This window comes from Vanderwaltozyma polyspora, genomic scaffold (genome assembly GCF_000150035.1).
Source record: "Vanderwaltozyma polyspora DSM 70294 KpolScaffold1050 genomic scaffold, whole genome shotgun sequence".
NCBI lineage: Eukaryota > Fungi > Ascomycota > Saccharomycetes > Saccharomycetales > Saccharomycetaceae > Vanderwaltozyma > Vanderwaltozyma polyspora.
The window spans coordinates 53,204-67,119 of record NW_001834691.1 but is presented as its reverse complement, the minus strand read 5'-3'; the positions used below and the strand labels follow the sequence as shown (position 1 = coordinate 67,119).

The window sequence follows — 13,916 nt, the reverse complement described above, 5'->3', positions numbered from 1 at the left end:
ACCTTTTTTACTTGAAAGTGTTTTAACATTGAGAATGTGTTTTTTTAATAAATGCCTATGACTATAAATTAGTTACACAACATACTTACGTATATGCAAAATGCTGGATGGATCTGTTGATAAACATAATCCATTAATGCTAAAAATGATTCACTTAAAGTGAAGATAGTGCGTGAAGGTTAAAATAAATCTGGAATTGAACTATCTAGTTCAGTAACCTTCTTGACTACAATAGCTCCCTTTGGAGTTGGGCCTAAAATTTCATCTTCTTGGTCTTCTACAACTTGGATAACACGCATGCCCAATTCTAAACCGACAGAAACGTTTGAACCACTGTCATCAATGAAATAACCATTACTGTAAGAACCTAACCCACTTTGCAATCTAGCTTTTTCAAAAGCTCTTGGATCAGGTTTACAGATAAAATTATCTGGAGATTGATTATAATCACAATAGGTTATACCATCGAATAAATCGGCAATACCTAAGATTCTAATACAACGTAAAGCATGGTTCTTATAAGCATTTGTGAATAACCAAAGCTTATCGAATTTACCGCTGCTCTTTAATTTTTCTAAAACATCTCTTAGCTTTAAATCAGGTTTTAGTACCCTTTGTAAAGGCAATGAGTCGTCAACCATACTATTGTACTCCAATGCATTGACACCATTATGCAAAGCCAAACCTTTGATCAATAAACCGTACTCTCTATAGTAGGTTTTATTGATGTATTGGGCTTGATCAGGATCTAAACCTAGATAATTTTCCAAATAGTTGAGGATAGCTCTTACCATAAGATCTTGAATACGGGTTGACTGTGCATATAAAGTGTTATCGATATCAAAGAAGAACACTTTTAGATTTGGATCAGGTTTAGGTAATTTAACAGGGTCGACATCGAAGGTAACTTGAGACCCTTTATAGTTCAAAGAATCCAAATGAGCTTCGTTCAATTCCAATTGCTTATGGACTAGATGTTTGAAGTTTAAATTGTAATCAGATTTATGGATACCTTGCATATTGTAAAGGTTTAATTTATAATTAATGTTAGGATGAATGTGAGTATGAGAGTTAATTTGAGTATGAATAAATTTACGGAATGTTAACCGTGGTATATATTTCATTTACCGTTATCCAACTAAAGTTAGTATACAAGGGAAGGCATGAACTTTAGAATAATTTATGTTATTGCAAACAAGACCCTATTTATATTAATTAATAATACTTGACCAAGTTGCGTCATTTTGGAAATGAGATTTATACAAGCCCCAAGCCAAAGCATTAGTAAACAATTAAAATGTATAGGACAAATTGAAGGGGTATATACATGCATGGCAATCCAATATATAATAGCAATACAGCATATATATCTGCAAGGAAAGCATGCTGACATATATTAAACAATAAGAACTATCACAAATTAGCCTCCAAAACCTAAAACCAAGCCCATTCATTTAATGACATTACAATAAGAGTGCGAGCAATAAGAAATATCGAGATATATACAATAAGGAGAGAATAAATCCGGTGAATTCGTCATGATAACCTCAAACCAGTCATCCAACAGATACAAGTCAACTACGAATCGATTCGAACCGAAACTGAACTAGCCTAGCAAGGAGGGATATAGTTGAAGAAGTTACAGGGCAAGCAAATAGGTTCTTCTCATATGTGGATAGAGAGCAGAGTTATAATCGTGATGCTACTAGCAATTGCTTGATTAAATAATTGCATGCATGCTTGATTGCTTGCTTGCTTGATTGATTGATTGATTGATTGCTCTACAACTACAACTACAAGTCTCTATTCCTTTATGCAACCGATGAACAAGAGTTATTAATGGGATCACTAATGAGTTGTTCCCCAGGTGGGAAGGGGGTTGATCGGGAGAGATTGTGTTAACCTTGTGGATATTATTAATCGGATTGTAGTGGTGGTACTTGTAGTTGTTGTAATTGTTGTTTGTAGTGCTTGGTTAGTTAATGTTAAGGATGGGGAGTGCAGTAAGCAACAAGACAGGTAGGTAATCGGTTCAAATTAGCTCAGTTTGGTGAGGGAAGGGGGAGAGACCGTGGTAGGGAGTGCAGATTGGTGGGATTGGTGGGAGGAGGGGGAGGGGCACGGAGAGAGTACCGGAACAATTATGCTACCTTCAGGAATCGAACTGATGTTCTATGTTGCAGTGCAGTAGTCATTGCTGATTTCTGGTGAGGAAACTGAAATCAGGTCGAAAGGTATTTCTGGATTGATTGATGATAGACGTGAATGCTGTCGCTACATTATCAGCATTATAATATGCGATTGGTACGGCATGATATGACGTAGTTTTGGTCAGGTTTTGAAGAGGAAACAGAACTTTGGGATATCGAGATGGATGTGGAACTCTCTCTCTGGGTGCTATGGGAGGAATACGTCGTCGGGTAGACGTGGGCAACCTTGGCGAAACCTTTTAAGGAAGAATCAATCGGTATGCTCGGATGAAAGTTGGATTGGTTCACAGCATATGTAGTTTACTCTACCTTGGGAAGGTATAGGTCGGAGTTGTGTGTCGGTGAAGGTCTGCCTGTCTGTCCATACATATTGCTGTTACCCTCCTCATCACTCTGGACGAACAGCTCATCGTCTCTTCGAAAAGAAAAAAAACTCATCGCCATACCAAAAATTGAAAAATTTCAAAGACCAGCTAACCATTGGAAGAGATAAAGAAAGAACAGAACAGTTATTATTTTAAGATGAGTATTAAAGTTTTAAATTTTACCTTTGTATATCGGATCTTTATTTAAAAAGGAACCCAAGGATCCTATAGAATCGTATATTTTTATTATACTTAACAAGATGCCACCAGTTTCCGCTTCAAAAGCTAAAAGAGATGCCAAAAAGGCTGAAAGAGATGCCAAGAAAAGTGCTGAAGGTAAGACTGTCAGAAAGCTAGGAAGAAGAAAGGAAAAGTCTCCTGAAGAAGATGAATCTGAACTTGCAGCTAAGGAAATTGCCAAATTAAAGTTGCAACAGGATAAAGATGGTCTTTCTGATCGTGTCACTACCGGTGTTTTGGACTCTTTGGAAACTTCAAGAGATATTAAATTATCTGCTGTTTCTTTGTTATTCCACGGTAAAGTTTTGATCCAAGATTCTAATTTAGAATTGAATTATGGTAGACGTTACGGTTTATTAGGTGAAAACGGTTGTGGTAAGTCTACTTTCTTGAAAGCTTTGGCCACTAGAGAATACCCAATCCCGGAAAACATCGATATTTACTTATTGGATGAACCTGCTGAACCAACTGAGATGTCAGCTTTGGAATACGTCGTCACTGAAGCTCAAAATGAATTGAAGCGTTTGGAAGACTTGGTTGAAAAAATTATCATCGATATTGGCCCAGAATCTGAATTGTTGGAACCAATATATGAAAAGATGGATTCCATGGACCCAGATACTTTTGAAAGTAGAGCTGCAGTTATCTTGATCGGTTTGGGTTTCAACGCAAAGACCATCTTGAAGAAGACCAAAGATATGTCTGGTGGTTGGAAAATGCGTGTCGCTTTGGCAAAGGCTTTATTCGTTAAACCAACTTTGTTGTTATTAGATGATCCTACTGCGCACTTGGATTTGGAAGCTTGTGTTTGGTTAGAAGAATATTTGAAGAGATTCGACAGAACTTTGGTTTTGGTTTCCCACTCTCAAGATTTCTTGAACGGTGTTTGTTCAAACATGATCGATATGAGATTACAAAAGTTAACTGCCTACGGTGGTAACTACGATTCTTACGTCAAGACCCGTAGTGAATTGGAAACCAACCAAATGAAACAATACAGTAAGCAACAAGAAGAAATCGCTCATATTAAAAAGTTTATTGCTTCCGCTGGTACTTATGCCAACTTGGTTAAGCAAGCTAAATCTAGACAAAAGATTTTGGATAAGATGGAAGCCGATGGTTTGATCCAAGCTGTCGTTCCAGACAGAGTCTTCTCTTTCAGATTCCCTCCTGTTGAAAGATTACCACCTCCAGTTTTGTCCTTCGATGATATCTCTTTTGCCTACGATGGTAACAAAGAAAACAACTTATACCAAAACTTGAACTTTGGTGTTGATATGGACTCCAGAATCGCTTTAGTCGGTCCAAATGGTGTTGGTAAGTCTACTTTATTGAAGATTATGACTGGTGAATTACAAGCTCAAGCCGGTCGTGTCTCCAGACATACTCACGTTAAATTAGGTGTTTACTCCCAACATTCCCAAGATCAATTAGATTTAACTAAATCTGCTTTGGAATTCGTTCGTGATAAGTACCCTCAAATCTCTCAAGATTTCCAATACTGGAGAGGTCAATTAGGTCGTTACGGTTTAACTGGTGAAGGTCAAACTGTTCAAATGGGTACATTGTCTGAAGGTCAACGTTCCCGTGTCGTTTTCGCATTATTAGCTTTAGAACAACCAAATGTCTTACTACTGGATGAACCTACCAATGGTTTGGATATTCCAACTATTGATTCTTTGGCTGAAGCTATTGACGAATTCAACGGTGGTGTTGTTGTTGTTTCACACGATTTCAGATTATTAGACAAGATTGCAAAGGATATTTTCGTCGTTGAAGACAAGACTGCTACTAGATGGGATGGTTCTATTTTGGATTACAAGAACAAATTGGCCAAGAAGGTTGTTTTGTGATTCATTTAATTACATATTTTATATTATTTCATTATTTCTGTACACTTTAGTTATAAATTTTAATCAATTTAATTGTCATTTATATTAGTTGAATAGTATATCTATTTAAGGTATATAGATTTTTTATAGATCTATCGTGAAATAATACATTCAGTGAACCAGCTTCCCAAAAGGAAGGTCATTTCAGTTGAATCAAAATAATAGAGTATTGGCATTCGACATAAATTGAATTAAAAATGTCTGTAAAAAAAGGCAAAAAAAAAAAAAAAATGATTGGAAATGCAAAAAAAACCAAATATTCATACCGATAAAATCAATTGAATATATATGATGAAATTACAATGTGTAAGCTAATTTCAAAAAAATGCACTGGTATAAAAAAATTTGAAATTAGTACCATCTTTAACCTTGAAATAAATGAGAGTTTTAATAAAAAAATAAATATAAAATAAAGCTTGACAAAAAAATCTTGTAATTTGCTAATTGTCTTTAAGTAAAACTTGGCTTAGGCAAGTTTTGTAGCTTTGGGATATTTGTGGTAAAAGATGCACCAGCAAAGGAATTGGAACTACCTGAGCTTGAAGTTCCAGATCTTCTTGAATTATTCTTTCTTCTAGAATTATTATTGTTCATAATATTTGATTCGATTTGAGAGGACATATCCCTCTTTGGTGATACACTAGATTGGGCAACAGGTTGAAGTTTCAAATTTTCCTTTTGTTGTTGCTGCTGCTGCTGCTGCTGCTGCTGCTGCTGTTGTTGTTGTTGTTGTTGTTGATATTGGTGATGTTGCTGTTGCAGCTGTTGTTGTTGTTGATGATGATGTTGAAATTGGTGAGGATGTGGTTGTTGTTGAACTGGAAATTGATTAGGAACTAGCATTGGGTTGTGAGGCATTGGTTGGTTCATTTGTGGATGAGAAGCCATCATTGGTGCTGCCAAGGTATAATTTCCATACGGCTGTGGTGGCATTGGTCCTTGATGATACATCATTGGTGGTTGGTTTGGCATACCATGTGGATTCATAGGCAAACCAACGTTGAACATCAAAGGAGATGTGTTTACGCCTTGATACATAGGATTTATTGGCATAGGACCTGGAGAAGGCTGGGATAGGGATAAATGATCCATACGAGGAGTAGTAATTGGGGAAGCGCCTTGAAGAGTCCCCATTAAAGGTATATTTTGCTTTATAGGTTGATTCACCTGGACTTTTGACTCTTTTGTTGTAGTAACATTTGTCAATAGCAAATCTTTCAAATTTTTGGTCAAAATTTCAGATTCCTTTAAATTATCTATTTGGATATTTTTAGGAGATTTCCTGGAAGATTCATTTTTAATAGGAGAATTCTTCTTTTTTGTAAAAGAAGAATTACCAAAATCAGGTTTTTGACCATTTGGAAGTATTTGTTGAGTCGGGACAGGTTGATCAACTCTTTCTTGTCGAACTTTATTCTTACGTTGTGTATCTATTTCTTTCTTGTCTAGACGTTTATTGGTCTTATTCTTGTTGGGCACAGTTAGTCGCCTTGAACTATTGAAGTACATGGTGTCTGTAGACATTTTATGTGTTTTTTAACCTACTTTATTTCTTTTTGGGGCTGTAATGGTGGGAAAAGGAATAATTCAATCCAGAACTTTATACTAGTTTCCTAAATCAATAAAAATAGATCTAACAATGAATAAAATGGAATATCGAAATAAAAAATAAAAGCAAATGAAAAGGGGAAGAGAAACCCAGTACAAATATGCGGTAAGGTACAGTTCAGTCTTCTTGATCTTTCTTTAATAACGATAACAACAAATTCCAGTGATAACAGACCTCTGTGAAAAACAGGAATAACTACTATGGTTGGAATAAGTTCCTTTTTGTTGTTGTTTTACTTTATTTCTTGTAATCTCAAATTCAAATGAGAGTTTTATTTCAATTTCAAACTTCCCAAAAATAAATAGTTATAAAATAAGCATATAAATATCTATTTAGAGAGATTCAAAAACTCAAATGCAGGTATATGTGAGTCCAAACACGAAAGTTACGATGCTGATGAGGCAATCCAAAGAATATACAAACAAATAGAGATCAAATTCATAAACAATTCTTGTATCAAATGGTTTCATTTAACAATTTTTCACTTGTTCTTATAAAGGCACACTCTCTTCTCTCTCTTGTCAACGGGATGCCAAATTTTCGAAAATTTCAAGGAGAAACACGACACACCTAGGCTGGAAGAAGAAACGATTATGTGATCACGTGTGAATGTCGGGTAACTACGGTGATTATTTGTATCACGTGATTGGAATGACATAGTAGGAAGTGTAACTGCGACAGGGACTGTAACTACAACTGTAGCTACAACTGCAATTGCAATTGCAGTTCCTATCCAAGAGTGTCTCTTTTATTTCCAGAGAAGCATTACAAAATATTCGATTATTGGTATAGATCAATTACACATTCTATCAAACAAGCAAAATGAACATGGCCGTGTACTCTAAGGATCAGAAGTAAAAATGCTATGCATAGGAGCTGCTTACCAGTCAGGAGATTTCATTTTGCTAGAACCTCTTGCGACAGTTTCATCCCAATATCAAACATCATCATTCATGGGGCAGTTTGCAGATATTAAACTGGGTCACGTTTAAAGAGATGCGGTGAGGTTAGGTGATATGATATGAAGGGCTTATATCAAACTGTCGAGGAAACCTTCATCTTCATTGAGGGCATTGGGTAGTATAGAAGGTAACTTTTCCTTTGAAGGTTGTTGTAATTTCTTCCCGGTGTCTCTAGCGTTAAAATTGGGTTCTTGGGGTTCGATTTCTACAGATTTGTCCTTGCCAATTGTCGAACTTGGACTATTTGAATTCACTGTTGTTTTCTTCAACAATGAATTTAGTTGGTCGATATCCATTGATCTCAAGTCTTTGCTTGTTAACTGCTCTTTTTTCAACATATCTTCAGATCCTGGTTCCCCATAGACAGATTTATCAGAACGCTCTTGAAGAATTTTCTTCAAGGTCTTGGTTGCTTGATTAGTTATAACGTCATCATTCATACCATCATATGCTAGATATACATCTTCGTTATATCGATCTGAATTGCTTGGTAATGGTACTTCTTCCTTTTCTTTTAATTCCTCAGCAGCTTTGTCTTCTTCAGCTTTTTTCACTGCCTTGTATTTACGATCACTAGGTGTGGAATGTTTATTCTTTAACTTTTGTTTATCCTGGAACTTCTTCCTATTGTCCTTCTTCAAACTGTAGGCGTCCATACTGCTCTTGGTCTCTTATATTTTGACTGTTTCCTTCATTATTTATCTCAAGAACTCTAGTAACACTTTAGTATTAAATAAACTCCAATGACTTTAAAATTTACATTTAACTACAAAATCGTTAAATTAACGTTCTTGTAACAACGAAATCTGTCAGTAATTGGAAGCAACCAGTAACAAAATAATAATATAATGAGTAGTGAGTAATGAGTATAAAATATCAATTGTGAATGGTAATTATATCTATAGTCTATATAAATATTTAATTAAAAATGACCTGATGCAATATCGTTACATGTATTCTAAATTTAGGTTTATTATCAATTTTTGTTTTATTATCTTAATAATATGGAGGTGGTTGTTCATCTACACTCCAACTATTGTCATGAGATGTCTTATGATTCAAACCTACAAAGCTGAACCTTCTGTTAGGTTCGATGAATGAATTTAAGGTGGGAATTGGACTGATTTCTCTTTTAGTCGGTAACATCTCTGACGCTATCCTAAACCTATTGTTGCTGTCTTGGGTTTCTCTCGAAGAGTTAAAGGAAGCATGGATGTTATGCAGGTCTTGGATTTTGGTGAAATATTTCATTGAATCCAAAACTTTGCTGTCTTGTCTTAATGTTATCAAATTGCCGTCTTTCTTATTCATTGAACTCTGTGCCAACGGAGTTATTGGCATAATCGAGCTTGTAAATGACGATGATCTGTTTGTATTTTTGGAATTCGAGCTGCCCGCAGTAGAACCCAATGAACTTGTCGTGAGAGATGTAATAGTGTTAACTGATGAGGTTGCATTATGAGATGAAGATACAGGTGTAATTTCCGAATCTGCATTTAGATTAGAACTAGTTTCTGTAGCTTTATTTACAATAGACTTCTTAGCTCGCTTAATCCTAATCTTTCTTCTTCTTGGACGAATAACATCATTATTAGTACTGATTCCTCTTTCATAAATTTTAGTTTGTATTGACAAAATTGCCTTTAAATCAATATCATTTTCTTCAAGCGCTTCCTCTGGGAGAAGATTCTTGTTCTGCAAATTATGAATGTGGGGTACATGTTTGTCTCCATCGTCACTACCTCCACCATAATTCGAAAGACAGGGCATTCTTGAAGTGAAATTACGGAAATTTTGTCTATCCAAGCAACCTGGTATTGTTGAAAAGTACTTTGGCATTGTGGAGTGCAACGACAAAGTTTGTCTTGACGAAGTTAGTGTTGATAATTTCAGCATATTAACAGGAGATAGATCTTGTAAGTCCAGATCTTCGACGGTCAACCTATGCAATCTAATCAATCTAGATCCTTCTTCCTGAGAATGATCGGTTGTAGTTTGCGAACTCGAGCCATCATGAGTAAACCACGATCTTGACATATTAAATAGCGCGCTAGGTAAGACGTCTTTGAATACCAATTGCATCGACTTCCTTAGCCTTTTTGCAATATGGGGTTGTAATAGCTTTATGGAGCAGTCGAATTGGAAGTCCAACGACACATCGTTGAACGATATACCAACACCGCTGTTTTTAACAAACACGTTTGTGATTGCCTCTAATTGAATTTGACTAAAAGTCATTGTAATTGGGATAGTGAACGTATCATTTGCAATCATCAAAGGTGTAGTAAAATCGGGAGAAATATTCGTATAGAGAAGCAATGAATTAGCTTCAATTTCTGTTTGTATTTGAAGCAATGCATCTCTACAAGATATTTTACAGATACCTTTGGCCAAGGCTCTTGGTTGACCAGACACATCCAAATCCAAGATTTCTAAATTCGGTATCGTTGGAAAGTTAACTTCACAAACTTTAACGTCACTCTTTAAAATATCCAATTTTGAATCTCTAGCTTTTATGGAAGATGAATTATCAAAATTATTCGAGCATGATGTCGATCCACGATTGTTGGCGTAACTCAGATGATCATCAATCTTAATATCCATAGATTTTCTAGAATTTAGCATTTTTGTCAATTTTTCCCTAAGAGTTTCATTAAAAGAATTGTCTAAAAATGACTCTTCGTTGAATTTGAACGACATTTTATAATAAAGTAATATTGAGTAAAAAAAATCAGACACACACACGCACACAACTCTTAATATATGAAATCTAGTTTCTTCTCAACTCCCTCTCACCCCAAATTAACGGACTCTACTATATTATATCTAGGACTAAAACCTTTTTCTATCTATTTCAAAACACACAGAATGAAGTATTCTATCGTATATTGCCAGATGAAACCTGATTTCAGCGAAAACAATAAATTAAATGATATAAGAACCACTAATAGCAGACTTAATGACCTTGATCCATTAGTCTTAACCGTTATAACCCATGAAATACTGATGAATTTACCATAAACTAATCCAATGGGCTTGTAGTTCTTTTTAATTACTGATGGGGCTTCTCGTCTCTCTTCCTCTTCCAAATTTCGATATTGAGAATACGAAATCCGGGTAACAGGACGTCATAAATAATGGACTATGATTGGTTTGAATGGGATGACTGACAAGAGCTCGATGAGTTTGGTTCATTAGAAGTGCTTAAATGGCGTCTCAAGTGCCTGATTACCATCTATTTGTAATATATATATGGCAAAAACCTTGTTCCTTCTAATTGCAAGAAATATCAAGATACGTTGACCCTTTTGTTTCATAAGGTACCGTTTCGTTGACATATAATTGAATTATACCATGAGCTGGATGATATGAATAAAAAATATGCATTTCTTGTTCGTATATATTATTAAATATTATTTATAATGCTAATAATTTTTTGTTGGGATGTTTTGAGATTCTTGGAATTAATTGCTTTATCATCTGTTGAGCCTGATACGAATCGGTGATATAATTAATACAGTTTTTGAGGCTAGCTCGTGACCTAATTGAGGTCGACTCTAGCTTTGGGGAGAGATATTGTCGATGTTTCTTCTTTGGATGGAAGGCCGGCAAAAATTGTAGTGTATTGTTGTGATCTAATATAAACTTGTTCATCATCGGTTTTTCGAATTCAGCTACCACCGGCTTCTCTGTACCATCTGACACTTCTGTCCAAACAGACACAACATAATCCTTCATTTGTCTCACTACCCATTCCACCTCTGACTGCCTTGTTGATGTATCTGACACCCATCACTGGTGGATTCTTTAACGAATCACCGTTCTCATCCACCATTAAGATATCTTCTTCGATTTCGATATCACCCGCCGATAAGTTGATGGTGGATACACGTTCTTTCGATTTGACGTCCCAAACTCTGACTTTACTATCATAGCCACAAGTTGCCAGATACTCACCTGTGGAATTGAACGATAGATCGAATACCCAGCCATTATGAGCGTATGACCCGATGCTTGTCTGTGTACTGTGTGTTGGAACGGTTAAGCCACCAATACGTTCACCGTAGTCAGTCTCATATAATGTGACACAACCATAGGAGCCAGAATCATTAGCAACAGCCAAAAGAGATCCCATTGGTGAGAATTTTAATGCTCGTACTGTGTTGCTGTTCTGATCTGTACCTTGAATACCAAAACCTTCAAAATTATATATTGGTCTTAATGTACTCAATTGAGCAACTTGAACGGAACCATTAGAAAAACCTGTTGCAATCAGTCCCTTACCTGAGAAGTCAACACAAGTAGCAAAAATAGGATTAGAAGGTTGAATCTCACCTTGAAGTACTAAATGTGGACTTAGCACTAAATTTTCCAATTGCTCATCATCTTCTTGTTTTGGAACTTTTTCAATCTCACCTCCACTGGATTCACCTCTTCTTTTGGCATTTTTCTCTTCATCAGTTTTTTTCTGTTTCATAGCTTTCTCTTCATCCAATTCTTCAGTAAAAGGATGGAATCTCCAAACTAAAGTGTTACCTTTCACATCAGTGGCAGCGAATCTATGACAAACAACCTGATCTTCACTTTTGAACCATTTCACAGCCCAATACGACCTCTTCTTCTCAGCTGCATTTAGGAGGTCCAGTTTCTCATACTTACCACTCTTGACATCAACTGAATAGAAAAATATCTCACCAGAGAAGGAAACACAAGCTATAAGACAGATTTCATTACCACCTTTCTCCACAGTATGCAAAGTTTCACAATGATGAACACCTGTCTTGTGGACAAAAACCTCAATAACAGTGTCCTTGGCAGATTCATCGTCAAGCAACTTGTTCTTCCATAGCTTGATACTACCATCACCAGAACAAGTTACAGTAAATGGATTAACCACTGAAACTCCAAATATATCTGCATCGTGTGCCTTACCAACATTAACTGTAGAAATAAAAATCTTTGACATCTCTAGACCAAACAAATATCACAGAATTCAAATATACCAAACTAATATATACTCAATTCAACTTCTAAGACCCTTGAAACCTACCACAATCAACATCTATAACCAACCTTTGTAAGTATAACGTTAGTTATTTGTTGTTGTTGATGGTTCATTTCAATGGTTTCTTATAAAGTGAAAAATTAGGCTAAAAAAAAATATGTCGTTTATTAGAGACCTAAAGGTTTTTTAATAAGAAGATGAAGAAGGTTTTGTTTAAAAGTTGCTTGTTTGAGGTTGATAGAGTAGGTTTGGGTAATTGTGGTTACTGGGATAGGATTCAGTAGATTTCTAGCTTGCTATTCGAATTTTTTTTGGAAGGTTTACGGTTAGTGTGAAGGGATTTATCCATGAGAAGCAACATGGTTAAGGTTGAGGTCAATATTGAAGATGTTAAGATTGTTAATTCAAAGTATGCTAGTTATGGGATTTTGATTATTCTCAAGAGTGTTGACGGGTCTATTCAGTATTATGATAAGAAGGTTTATAGACGGTATTCTGAATTTTTTAAATTGAAGAAAAACCTAGAGAGAGAGTTTGGTGTTGAGATACCTTACGAGTTTCCTGATAGGCTATTTGTGATATGGGTAGGGAGCAATATTGATCCTGATGTGATTGAATCCAGGAGAAAGAAGCTATCTAAGTTTCTGTATGATCTTTTGAATGATTCCTTTGATAGCAAGTGGAAGAATTCAGATTATGTCAGTGAGTTTTTAGATTTACGCAACGATTGGGACAGTTACTATACTAGTAATGGCAGCAATGTTGAACAAAAACTTACTGGGAAGAACAATAGTGTGGCAGCTGCCGTGGAATCTTTGGATTTAAAAGACTCCATGAACTGGGAAATATTTTATAGAAATTGTAAAGATGAATTGCAAATGTGTAAGAGAAATAAAAATAAAGGGATCAATATAACTAAGGATTTGATGCAATTGAGATTAAAACTTATAGAATTAGAAAACCCACTAGATACCTATGACAGAAGTACTGTTGACGTGGATAAAAATAAAAATTTGTTAAAGTTATTGAAAGACGAAGTTAATGAATTGTCAATAACTGCGCCATCATCAATATCGGAACTTCGAAATACTAGTGGTAACGGTAGCAATAGTAATAATAATAGCGAGGATTCATTAAGAAAATCGTTATTCCCACAAACTACAAAACCTTATAAAAAACCATCGGTTGGAAGAAGGAAACTTGGTGAAACTGAAGAAACAATAAAGATGAATAACCAACAATTACTACAAAAACACAAAGATGTGATGCTGGGACAGGATGAAGAACTACATCAATTGAAGCAAGTAGTACAAAGGCAAAGAAATATTTCAATAGAGTTAAATGAAGAATTAAGTTACCAAAATGAACTATTAGACCTGATGGATAATGACATCAGTGGAACCGGTCATAAATTACGTAGAGCAAACAATCAAGTAAGACAAATCAATAACGATTCATGAAAAATTGAACTCAATGTATTTTAAATCAAACAAAAATTATTAAGCATACCATACACATACACATACACTCAAACATTTACATATATATATGTATATGTGTGACCAGATTATAACATCAGGTTTAGATGAAAGGCATTAGTGGCATCATTTCACCGTTTCTATTTATTATGCGG

At 35.4% G+C, this 13,916-nt stretch overlaps 7 protein-coding genes across 7 annotated transcripts; 2 read left to right on the top strand and 5 right to left on the bottom strand.

Annotated features, from left to right (window-relative positions):
• Positions 1-179: 179 nt before the first annotated feature.
• Positions 180-1,124, bottom strand: Kpol_1050p27 (uncharacterized protein; the record flags this gene model as incomplete). The annotated part of the gene is made up of 1 exon (XM_001646978.1): positions 180-1,124. The coding sequence occupies one exon, from the start codon at positions 1,122-1,124 to the stop codon at positions 180-182; it is 945 nt and encodes a 314-aa protein (XP_001647028.1).
• Positions 1,125-2,835: 1,711 nt separating this feature from the next.
• ARB1 (ATP-binding cassette family ATPase ARB1) lies at positions 2,836-4,668 on the top strand (the record flags this gene model as incomplete). The annotated part of the gene is made up of 1 exon (XM_001646977.1): positions 2,836-4,668. One exon carries the CDS (start codon positions 2,836-2,838, stop codon positions 4,666-4,668), a length of 1,833 nt encoding a protein of 610 aa, XP_001647027.1.
• Positions 4,669-5,157: 489 nt separating this feature from the next.
• On the bottom strand, positions 5,158-6,231 carry Kpol_1050p25 (uncharacterized protein; the record flags this gene model as incomplete). The annotated part of the gene is made up of 1 exon (XM_001646976.1): positions 5,158-6,231. One exon carries the CDS (start codon positions 6,229-6,231, stop codon positions 5,158-5,160), a length of 1,074 nt encoding a protein of 357 aa, XP_001647026.1.
• A 1,115-nt stretch (positions 6,232-7,346) lies between these two features.
• On the bottom strand, positions 7,347-7,934 carry Kpol_1050p24 (uncharacterized protein; the record flags this gene model as incomplete). Its single annotated transcript, XM_001646975.1, has 1 exon — positions 7,347-7,934. The coding sequence occupies one exon, from the start codon at positions 7,932-7,934 to the stop codon at positions 7,347-7,349; it is 588 nt and encodes a 195-aa protein (XP_001647025.1).
• A 340-nt stretch (positions 7,935-8,274) lies between these two features.
• Positions 8,275-9,978, bottom strand: MDM34 (ERMES complex subunit MDM34; the record flags this gene model as incomplete). The annotated part of the gene is made up of 1 exon (XM_001646974.1): positions 8,275-9,978. The coding sequence occupies one exon, from the start codon at positions 9,976-9,978 to the stop codon at positions 8,275-8,277; it is 1,704 nt and encodes a 567-aa protein (XP_001647024.1).
• Positions 9,979-10,948: 970 nt separating this feature from the next.
• On the bottom strand, positions 10,949-12,244 carry SKI8 (SKI complex subunit WD repeat protein SKI8; the record flags this gene model as incomplete). Its single annotated transcript, XM_001646973.1, has 1 exon — positions 10,949-12,244. One exon carries the CDS (start codon positions 12,242-12,244, stop codon positions 10,949-10,951), a length of 1,296 nt encoding a protein of 431 aa, XP_001647023.1.
• Positions 12,245-12,630: 386 nt separating this feature from the next.
• On the top strand, positions 12,631-13,743 carry VAM7 (Vam7p; the record flags this gene model as incomplete). The annotated part of the gene is made up of 1 exon (XM_001646972.1): positions 12,631-13,743. One exon carries the CDS (start codon positions 12,631-12,633, stop codon positions 13,741-13,743), a length of 1,113 nt encoding a protein of 370 aa, XP_001647022.1.
• Between the last annotated feature and the right edge of the window lie 173 nt (positions 13,744-13,916).